The 11,375-nt window shown below is 53.0% G+C and overlaps 1 protein-coding gene across 1 annotated transcript in view; it reads left to right on the top strand.

The window, feature by feature from the left end:
* Positions 1-714: 714 nt before the first annotated feature.
* Positions 715-11,375, top strand: part of KCNK5 (potassium two pore domain channel subfamily K member 5) — a 37,510-nt gene continuing 26,849 nt past the window's right edge. Inside the window, exon 1 of the mRNA XM_032339828.1 lies at positions 715-1,301. Coding sequence (XP_032195719.1) covers positions 1,116-1,301 — 186 coding nt within the window. The 5' untranslated portion in view covers positions 715-1,115. The remainder of the gene's footprint in view (positions 1,302-11,375) is intronic.

Below are 11,375 nucleotides of genomic sequence, written 5' to 3'. Positions count from 1 at the left end.
CCCCCAGCAGTCACTTTACCGTTATAGGGTGCATTAGTTAAATATCGTCTCTCAGAAGGAATTAGGAAGAAAATAGCTCCCAACAGTGGGGATGAGTGCGCATGTGTGGGTGTAGACGAGGGTTGCGGAATAGGCACCTACGAGAGTGAACACTCAACAGCGCCTTCTCAATGTGGGGGGTCTCACCAAGGCAGGTGAGAATGGGCCAAGAGCGGGGAGTCTCGCCTTTGTGGCTGGATTAGCTCCTGCTATCCTGATTCTCTACAGTCTCTCCAGTCCCTTTCTAGTCTTACCGCCCAGCGCCGCTGCCGCCGCCAACCCGGTTTACAGGAGGGTATAAGAGAAAGAGACCGAGACAATCAAACTTTCTTGGCAGAAACGTCAGAGCATGGAAGTTGAATTACAATGAAAGTAAGAATAGTACTAACTTCCCGACCCTAATCAATAGGTACACACTCCTCTTAGTTAATACCACCAGCACAAAACACCAACGCGAGCCCCGGAGACCCCAACCCCTGTGGCACCGCGGGGCGCGCAGCTTCCCCTGGCGGCCGCAACGGCAGCGCACGGAGCACCGAATTGCGCAGCGCGCACCTCGTTGGGGGCCTGCGCAGGGCCGGGCCTGCGCGGGGTTGGGGGGGGCGGGCGGTGCAGGCGAGGAGGCGGGGCCTGCGCAGGCCCCTCCCCCACGGGAATCAGGCGCGGGGCGCTGGTTAAAGAGGCGCGCGGAGGCGGGCGCAGCGCACACTGCTCTAGCTCGCGGAGGACGGCCCACGTGTCTCCCCAGAGTCTGGCCTTAATTCCACCCCCTAGCAGCTCCTTTCAGCCCCGCGAGGCAGGGCGGCCCCCTTTCCCCCACCTTGGTGTCCGCCCGCCTCCCACACCCCCCGCAACCCCGCCTGCGGGAGGAAAGCTTCGTACAGTTACCCGCGCTCGGTGGGCCAATTTGACGGAGCAACTTTGTCCGGGGAGCGGCGCCGGGGGGTGGAGGAATAGGACACTGCGCATGCGGAGCTCCAAATTCAAACAGCTGTTTGCAGAGGCTGGAGGGCGCGTGGACCGGGAGCCGCTGGGGCTAGGGGAGGCTTTCTCCAGGAGGCAGCCGCTCAGGAGCCATGGTGGACCGGGGCCCATTGCTCACCTCGGCCATCATCTTCTACCTGGCCATCGGGGCAGCGATCTTCGAGGTGCTCGAGGAGCCGCACTGGAAAGAGGCCAAGAAAAACTACTATACACAGAAACTGCATCTGCTCAAGGAGTTCCCGTGTCTGGGCCAGGAGGGCCTGGACAGGATCTTGCAGGTGAGCCGCCGTCCGTGCCCCTACATACTTAGAGCCGGCCAGAGAGTCAGGAGTGCTGAAGGGCTGCCCTTCACAGCTTTGGATAACCCACAGTCCCCGTGGGTAGTCCTGGGGGTGGCAGGAAAGGATGTCTCGCATGGGTCTGGCTGCTGGGATCTGTCGTTCACGGGTAGACGCCGGAGTGACCCAGGCGCCGAGATTCTTTGGGAACCCGGTTTGTCCCGAGAGAAGTTGAGGTTCACCCCCCGAGTGAACCAGGTTTCGTGGTGGCTCGGTGTGAGTGTGCGGGTACCTCCCTGCTTGGAAGGGGGCTGGAGGGCGGATAAAGGCATTTATCTTCACTTGGAGACGCTCCCGGAGTTCGGGAGGCGAGCCGGGTGCCACTCCTTCGCATCTCCACCTCCCAGCTCCAGGCCGGTGCCGCGCCCGCGCGGTTTTTCTTCGCGAATGTGAGCCCCGCGGAGTCGGTGGAGGGTCCGCCCCAGCCCCAGCCTGAGTAAAGCCTACCCCCTCAGGAAGTAGGTAGGGGGCTGTCCTACCAGAGCACCCTGGATGGGGGGTGGGGGGCGATGGCTGGAATGCTGGGGACGCGCTCACGCTTCCGGCAAGGCTTAGGCAAGGCTTATCTCTCGGAGACAGTCCCCCTCCTCCCCCTAGGCTTGGAGTTAAAGTTTGTGGAAGTAGCAGCTTGAACAAAGGAACAAAATGCTGGGGATCATTTTTAGGGGGAAGGAGAGGTTGAGCAGAATGGAAGGTGTTGGGGGGTAGTTTCTCCTCCGTGTTGGGATTGAAAGCCTCTTATCTTCTTGTGTTCTATAGATGGCTTTGACCTCACTGGGATAAACTGGAGCTGACCATGCTGGTTGGGACCTTGAGTCTGTTTGGGGACCCAGGGCCCTTTGCTCCAGTTTCTCAGAGGTCCTTGGCCTTAACCATCCATCCTCTTGGCCTGCATTAATGGCCTCCCTCCAGTGGAAGGACCAGAACCTGGATATAAGAGCTGGTGAAGGTTCTAGATTGTGGGGTGGACTAGAGGGAGATTGTCCAAGGTGTTAGATTTCTCTTGGGGCGAAAGATGCCAGAAAGAAGGTTTGATGGAACAAACACTTAATCTGTAGCAGGCCCCCAAACGTTTTATATGGTTGTTTAGTTGTCTCATTTGACCCGGTCTCAAATCTCCCCATAAGTGAAATGAGAACGAACCGGTCTTCATCTGTCTTCCTGCCCTGGACGGCTGGGAAGTTGAATGCTGTGGAGCACATGAGCACGTCTTGCCTTGGCCACTTCCTTTTTGTCCTGAAATCAATGGACATTCACACACATGAGCATATAAGTACTTACCAGCATTTGGGCAAGTACAGACTTGACCTCCCAGAGGCCAGCAAGAGGGGAGGTCGGGCAGGTTTGGTGTTGGATTTTAGTGGGGAGAGTCTCTGGACCTGTAGCCATCCCCAGAGTGGGGGCCCAGGAGAGGTGAGGTTTGGTGGGGAGCATGGGCTCAGAGGGTTGTGTGGTTTCACCCCATAGCAGGAGCGCCTTCCAATGCGTGCCCTGTGTGTGCGCGTTGGGGAGGGGTCACTTTATAATTTCCCTTGAGGAAACAATTTCCCCGGAGAACTAGTTGTTGTTTAGTTTCTTCCAGGGCTTTGTTTAGAGGGGGAAGAGGGCAGGCGCGGGTGATGAAGAATCAAGCTGCCCTCGAAGTGTTTCCCTTTTCGCCACAGCAGGGGAAGGAAGGAAAGAATTCAAGGCTGAATGTGGGAAAATAAACTTCAAAACCCAAGGAGAGGGGAAAGGGGGGCGGTCAGGGTAAGGCAGCCGGGTGCAGCTGGTGGTAGTAGCTTTGGAAGTTAAACAGCTTTCCTAAGGTGTTCGAGCAAACCAAATGCTTCTTGTGCTTCTTGTTTGGAGGTCCTCTTAAACCCGCCAATGATGGCCCCGCAGAAGTGCGCAGGTAATTTTTAGATTTGAGCATCAGGCCAGTCTGATTCGGAGACGATTATGGACAGCCCTGTTCCTCATCCCTGGCCAGAAAACTCAAACCTTTTCCAACTGGGCGAGTCTACTCCCATCATAGGAAAAACCCAAGAAATGAAAACTGACCAGGGGAAGCATTTTGCTAGCGTCACTTTTAGTCTGCAGAAATTGCCTGGCTCTGCTTTCTGTTCTGACTTGAAGCATTGCCTTCAGCCCTAGGAAATTGGCTTAAGGAAAAAAAAAAAAACAACAGGAAGACTCAGTCTTTGAAAACTTAAACTTCTTTCCCATCTGGCCCACCTGAGGTTCTGTGTTTTGTCAGGTTCTGAATCCCCTTTGTAATCCTAAAGAAGTCCCAGGCTAGGAATTCCTGGGGTTGGGGTGGGCTCTTGGGAGGGGTTGTTAGAAGGGGGTGGGGGTGCAGTCTGGGCTGGGGTTTTTCTTACCCTGGAAACTGCTTGTGCTTTCAAAAGCATGCGAAGGGAGTTAACGCAACACATCCCTCACCTTTCGTTAGATCTTTGGAAATAGACCCCAAGTTTCATGTGCTTCCTCCCTGTACAAGCTGTGGTTGAAGGCCAACTCTCAAACCTCCCCACCCCCACCGGCCTCAGAGCAACGTGGTCACCCTCCTTCCTGCCTTCAGAACCACTTTGGAACCTTGCTCCCAAGCCTTGTTCCACCAGCCTCTTCCTAAGTTGCAGCGGTTTTCATAAGGGCAGTTAGCATTGACTGAATGCCTCGTGCACTGGGCATTGTGGGTAGCATGTGCATTTTATGAGAGAGGGCACAGGCTGGTATTGCCATCTGGCTTGGCCATTTTCCCATCAAGCCATTTAACTTTGCCTCTTTCCCCACCTGCAAAACGAGGGTCCAGTGAGGACCAGGTCAAGCAGAAGCCTTAGGCAAGATGGTGCAGGTGTGACTTGGGTGTGACTTGACATGCCTTCCGCTGTTGTTAGCATTTATTGGTGACCCAGTGACAAGGCGTTTTACCTGCCTTAGTTACTCCTTACAGCAATCTTACGTATTAAGATAAGGAAACAAAGCTCAGGAAGGTTGGAATGGCCTTGGCTACACCGCTGGAGCACTCCGGAGCCCATTCCTTGTGCGCCTTTGCCCTCCCTCGGGCATGTGAAGCTGTTGACTGGTTAGTCTGTGAGTGAGCTGCGGGGATTGGTTCAGGTGGACTCTGGCCGGCTGGGGAATTCTATTCTCTCTTTCCGCTAGAACAGGCATTGGCACACAGGCCTCCTGTGTGGGGCCTGGCCAAGCCAGCACCTCCTCTGTGACTGCGGTAAGCCTCAGTCCGCCCCTCCCTTGGCAGCACAAGAAAGCAAAGGGTTGAGGTAAAGGGGAGCAGTGAACCTTCTCCAGCCTTCACCTCCGGTGTGTGGTGATCATAAACAGGAAGGATCTGAGAACTCACTGTGCACCAGAGCTTCCAATAAGTACTTTATAGATGTTCTTATTTTAATTTCATCTTGGTGACCACCCCCTTTTATAGAGGGGAACAGTGATATATAACTTGGCCCAGGATTATATGGCACAGAGTGGGATTTCACACTGTGCTGTATTCCGAAGTACATGAGAATTAGTCAGCAGGTGTCTACTAAGGGCCCACTGTGTGCCAGGCACTAGGCAAGGCTCTGGGAGTGCAAAGATGGATTAAGACACCCACCAGGCTGAAACTCGCTTCTGGGAAGAAGGATGAGTAAACTCCCCAGGATGGGGTGGCTCGAGAGGGCCCCCAGGACCAGCCTGAGGGGTCAGGGAGGGCTCTCTGGAGGCGATGACCTCAAGTAGGGTCTTGAAATTAGGAGGGTTTGAGAGGAAGAAGAAGGGAGGAGAGAGTGGGTGCTCCTGCTGTGGCTTTCCAGATTCCCCCATGTCTCCTAGGGGTGTGGTAGGGGTGGCTCCAGACCCTGCCTTCTACTGGATGCCCCATCCCTACCTCTGGGTTTGGCTGGACTTCTCATGTATCTGACCAGTTCCCGGAAGCCTTTCTGATCCTGCTGGCCGCCTTGCCAGCTTCAAACTGCATTATCCTAATTGGAAGTTTTCCATGTGTGCCAGACCTCTCTCCTTTTATTTCCTAGAACTTTCTTAACATACCTGTTCCCATCTATACCAGTCGAGCTGATAACAATTTTAAAGGTCTGACCTCAAGTCACTAACACCAGTCCTCCCCAAATTTGAAAATATAACCAGGGATTACGTGCTAAAGTTATATCTGCCCAAAATGCTGAGAATGGGGCACCTTAATTGAATTTTTTTGAGAATTGAGGGTTAACATGAAAACCTCTTTTGTTTTCAAGCCTTGTTGGAAGTGGTAAAGCACACTGGTCTGCTTAACTGCCTTTGTAAGTAAAGGGAACACAATAGATCTTTTGATTATCCAAGATCACGGAGGCCTCCACTTCAGTAGTGTGAACTTGGGTCCTCCCTGTCTAGAACTGGAGAAGTGGAAAGTAGAGAAGTCGGGTTTTTGAGAGGAATTGGAAGAAGGAGGTCCCCTCCGCACGGCTTGTCTGTTGATGTTCCTCTCAAAGTTGAGGGCCTCCAAAAAAAAAAAAAAAAAAACAAAAAAAAAAAAACAAGAGTTCTTAAATCGATAAATCTGCCTCCCTTAACTGCTCTAGAGTTTCAACAGTTAAAGTGAATTTTTATTGCATCGTTTGGAGAGTTTTACTAGAACCCTTAGGATGATTACAGATGGCATGGTATTAGAGACTTCTCAGACGGTGGGAATTAGCAAGTGTTGAAAGATTCTAGTGGAGGTGGGGGGAGTCCTATAGGAGGGGGTGCAAGGGAGGTGAGGACTGTTGCGTCTAAGTATTTTCCTGGGATTTTGCCCTATTTATAGTTTGGCGTTTAAAAGAAACAGTCCTCCAGTTTTGGATGCTGTGCTTGGCTGGCTCTGACCTCAGGCCAAGGGCTTTCATCTTGAACTTGGCTGTTTGCTGTCAGATTGGGCTCAGCCTCTGAACTCTATGTGTGGTGGGGGTGGGGGTGGGGGTGGGGAGCAGGGAAGTATAAGGCTTTGGGGAACAGAGGAGCCGTACTCCTGAGACAGAATGTCCAAGAGAGTCTTCCTACAAATTGGATTGCTAGATCGGACCAGTGCTGAAGAACTACATGGCCAGAACTGGGTGATACAGAGAGGCCAAGCATGCTGGGTACCAGAAGAAACCAAGTGAAATAGGTTTGCCTGTTGGAGAGTGGAGCAAGTCAAGGGTCCTTGGAGATTTCAGTGAGAGTTCTCCGGGACTCTCTGAATAGGACAGAGGAGGCCTGACCTGTCCACCCTCCCCGGGGATGGGTTGACACGCTGCCCTCCAAGGACCACTCGCCCCACCAACTGCGGGGCCCTTGCTTTTGCTGCAAGAGTCCCATCCTTGCCGTGAGTCATGGTTCTGGGCTGGCCTCGGAAGGCAGGCCACAATAGCACCCTCATTGCTTGCCTTGACCTGTGCTGGGCACATAGTCAGTCCTCATTAAATGTTAGTTCCACTGCCCCTGCTACTATCCCTAGACACCCCTGCACTGGGAGGGGGCTGCCCACACAAGTCTGGCTCATACAGGATCAGGAGGACCTTCCTGAAGCAGAAGAAATGTCAACCAATTTTTTTTTTTAATTGCAGTAAAAAACACATAACAGAGTTTACCATCATATCCATTTTTTCCCCATCTTAAGCACTTTTAAGAGTACGTTTCCTTCATATTAGGTATATTCACGCTGTGGTGAGACAGATCTCCAGAAGTTTTTCATCTTGCAAAACAGATTCTACCTCCATTAAACAGCTCCCGTGTCCCCTCTCCCCCAGTCCCTGCTAATGAGCAATTTATGTTCTGTTCCTGTGAGTCTGGCTACTTTAAATACCTTTCAAGTGGAATCACAGAGTATTTGTCTCTTTGAGAAAAATGGTGCAACCATTATGGAAAACAGTGCTGAGGTTCCTCAGGAAATTAGAAGTGGAACCGTATGATCCAGAGTCCCTCTTCTGGGTGTGCATCAGTGAGATTTTTAAGTTGCTGAACAAATAAGGTGGGGTGGGGGGTGGGGGGTGTATAGATCTTTCTTACCCACAGCTCTCAGGGAGGAGGAAAACCGCCTGATGATCCTGGGCAGCAGCCACAGGGCTAGAGGGTGAGGGTCAGATGATGAAGTCCTCTGGGTTTAGCCAAGGAATTTGAACTGACCAAATTTTTGTAATTTTCAAGTAAGGGAGTGAATAGCATTTCAGAAAGTTCCCTCTTCCTTCACTGGCTTTGCAACTTTAAAGAAGTGGCGTATTTGACTCGAAATTAACAGCATTTCTGTGGGCTTATCCCTTCACCCCATGGGTGTTCTGATAAGGATGCTTCTTCCCTTCCTCGTTCTGATGTGATGGAGTGTGGGTTTTTCCACCAAAGCCCACAGAACCCTCAGCAACCCCCCCCAGACCCAACTTTCAGTTAGGGCACCTTCTCCTCTTACCATGAGCCCCTTGGACAATCAGGTGTGGGTCCCTCCCACAGCGCCCTCCCCCCCCACCACTACCACCATTTGACCAAATTATGCCTTAGTTGTCCCTTTATGCAAAAGTGCGTTTGGTGTAGTCCAGCTCTGTACAGCTGCCTGGGGCCTCTGGGTTTTTGGTGAGGGGTTCATCTGGTCCCTAAGTTTCAGAGGTCTGGGCAAAAGAAAGGGTGGGCTCACAGAAGGGCCTCCCTGCTAGCCAGCATTTTAGTGTGTGCTGAAGCCTCAGAAACCAGGCAGGGGCCTTAGCCCTCGGGAGTTCAGCCTCACTAGGGAGAGAAACGGTCACAGTGGTGGAATGAAGGGAAATGCGGTCCTGGTGCTGAGTGATGGGTTGCAGATGGTAGAGGCCAGAGAGATGGACGAGGGTCACAGGGCCTCAGAGGATTCGGTTCCTGTTTCCTGAGGCCTGTAGGACCCCTTGGCTGGCAGGGGATCTGGGTCTGACCCACACATAACCCCTGCCCTCAGGGAGCCCCCAGTCTAGAGGAAGAAAAGTAAAAGGACCTATCACCATATTGATATTGGTAAGTGTACCTGGAGGTTCTGAGTGTCATTCATTGAGAGATGAACCTTCACTCTCAAATTTAAAGAAGCAGGATATAAGGCACTTTGGAAAGATAGTGGTGTAGCCAGCAGCGCCTGGGAGCGTGCTGCCAAATTCTTCTGCTTGCCAGCCTTGGGCTGGTTCTCTGACTGTCTCCTTAAGAGTCCAGTGGGGGAAATGTTACTGTTACGCCCATTTTCTAGGGAAATGGAGGCTAGGGGATTTGGCTGGGTCTACATGGCTAACTAGAGGCTGAGATTCATCCTGCCCTGGTGACTTCAGAGCCAGGAGTGGAGAAACAGCCCAGAGGTTGGAGTACAGGGGTTGGGGTAGGAATGGTGTGAGCCGAGCGCTTGTTTAGCCATAGGCTGTGGGAACTCTTCGGTGCCTCACCTCATGAATCCATGCACAGCCCTCTGCTGGAAGGGCTCTTACCAGCACTGCATCCTGGTAAAAGCCACAGAATGGACCACACAGGTTCAACCTAGAGGCTGTACGTCTAGGAATTAAGAAGGATTTGAACCTGGAGTCCACAAAAAAACAAGGAGCAGAGGCTTGGAGGCAGGAAAGGGTCAGGTTTGCATGGTGTCTTCAATGCCTTAGCTATCAGGATGTTTACCAAGCTGTGTGACCTTGAGCAGGTCAGTCTCCTCATCTGCGAAATGGGACGGTAGTACAGTATCTCCCTCATGTCCGCAGAGTCCATGGAAACGTACTAGGCAGAGTGCCTGGCGCATGCAGCTGGTGACTTGCTGCCTGTTAGCTCCCGATCCTGTGCCCCATCTCTCAGGGTGGGGGGGGGCTGTTTCTGATGGCTGTTTCAGGCCCCACCGCGGACTGAGCTCTGGATCTGGAGATGGAGATACAGATGGTAAAGCCCACCAGATTCCTCCTAGTGGAGTCCCCCACCATTTCCTATTTCTTTCAAGTTCACCCACAGCCCTCCCCTCAAAAGAATTAATGGTCCACATCTAAACATAGAGCAGGTTGGCCCCCTCTTCCTGTCCAGCAGGGCCCGGGCTCGTCCCAGGTCCCCATCAAACTTTTCCTATTCTGGAGGATTCCAGGTGCAGATGGCCTCACGTGGTGGGTAATCACAAAGGATCCCGGGTCAGAATTATACCCTCATAGGGGGCAGTCACCCCCACCCACTTCCCCTTTCAGAGGGCCTTTGGTAGACAGGTCCCTTTGATTGCCTTTGAAATGTGCATTCTATTTTTCTATTTTTCCTCTTTTCCATCTAAATATTTGGGTTTCCTGCCGAAATATTTAGGCAGGATTGTGTACTGTGGCTGTTGTCACCTCCCATGGCCCAGTGTAATCTGGCTGCAGCTGCTTAGCTAGGCTCTTCCTGGGAGGGAGAAGCTTTCTCTCCCCTCCCCCCAGGGGGCCCTAGGAGAAAAGTCTAGCAGGGTGCTTGATAGCCAGGCCAGTACCATGTTCAAAGTCCCTCCCTTTGTCTGTGCTTGCTGCTGGGGCTGACAGACTTGGACCTGAACTACTGGTTAGGAAATAGTGGATTCTACCCTGATTCCAGTTCTGCCTGTGGTGCTGGTTTGTGCCGAGCTCTGGACTCCATTTCCCTCAAGTAAATTCATCCATGCACTCAAGAACGCTCATAGTGCCTATTAAATTAGGCCCAGCTAGACCGTAGGAGCCCTGCCTGGGCAGGGACATGTCTCCCCACCCTCGGCCCAGGTCTACAGACACGTGCACGAAGCCTGTGGATTTAATTGCCCACTGCTGTGCTCACAATGTCTGTTGGGCCCCAGGTGCCCAGTGGTGTGCCTGGCTCCGAGGGGGATGCTGAGAGCCTTGTGAGCCTTCCATTTCCATGTCCAGTCCGGAGGGGCTGGGCCTCTTGAAGATCAAGGCTCTTGTCTAGGTGCATTGAGAGCCAGGCCCAGACTGTGGCCCGTGGCCTCATAGGCTGGGAATTGTGGAAAGGAGGAGGGGAGGGAAATGCCATTATCAAAGCTCCCGCTTTCCCCTTCAAGCCTCACGAGCCGGGGCCACGTTTCCTAGTGATGAAGGACAGGCTTTTCAAGTCCAGCACCTTTGCAAGCTGTGCAACCCTGAGCACACTATTCCATTGGAAAGTGGGAACAGTGTTACCCATCTTGGTGGGTGGAGATCACAGGAGATCGTAGGAGAAAATGTGCGTGGAGGTCACTTGCTGTGGCCCTGCTGTCAGCTCCAAGTTAGCCTTTAAATTCAGTTTATTGCTGTCTCTTCCCTCTTCGAGGAACTTGTAACAGCTCTCCCTCTCTGGGTCTTTATCTCTGGGAACTCCCTTCCCTGCTTCCTCTCCCCATCCCATATTTCATAAACTTCTGCTAAACTTGTTTCTCCTGGGATTAACAAGGCCAATCTGTCCAGCCCCTGCTCCCTCCACCAAGTCCCCCCCCCTCCACTTGGGGCCAGCCAGCCAGGCTCACCGTGGTTGCTGCTTTCAAGGAACTTGAGGCAGAGCAAATAGCCATCCAGTGCTTTCTTCAGATATTTACTAAGCACATACTATGTGCCCAAACCTGTTTGAAACCTGCTGCAAAGAGAATGAGCCGCATCCCTGCCTTTTGGGGAATGCCTTCAGACCAAGGACTGCAGAAACCCAAGAAGGCAAGTGGACCTGCTGGGGGAGGCAAGCAACACCCCTGCCCCTCCCTTGTGGAGACAGGTCGAGGCCTTCAGAGCCTGCTGAGGAACAGGAGCAAAGGCCGGGCTATTCTTCGGGGAGAGGGGCATGTCCTGACCTGATCACTCTGGCCCGGCTGGAGCCTGCCATGGGCTTTTTCTCCCCCAGGGCCCCAGTCATGGGGAGCCTTGCACAGTGGACTGAGGGTGTTGGCCCCAGGGAACAGAGCAGGAGTGTTGCACATTGTTGCCTGAAGTACCTGGAGGACCCCAAGAAGCTCGCAGATACACAGGCTTCCTGCCCTTCCCAGATTCCCACCCTGGGCCTTGCCATGGGTCTGTGCAGACCCGTTCATCCAAGGTGCCTTCCTGTGACCTCTCTGGGCCTGACAGG

This window comes from Mustela erminea, chromosome 4, assembly GCF_009829155.1.
Source record: "Mustela erminea isolate mMusErm1 chromosome 4, mMusErm1.Pri, whole genome shotgun sequence".
NCBI lineage: Eukaryota > Metazoa > Chordata > Mammalia > Carnivora > Mustelidae > Mustela > Mustela erminea.
The sequence above is the reverse complement of the archived record's forward strand: the minus strand, read 5'-3'. Positions and strand labels throughout refer to the sequence as shown.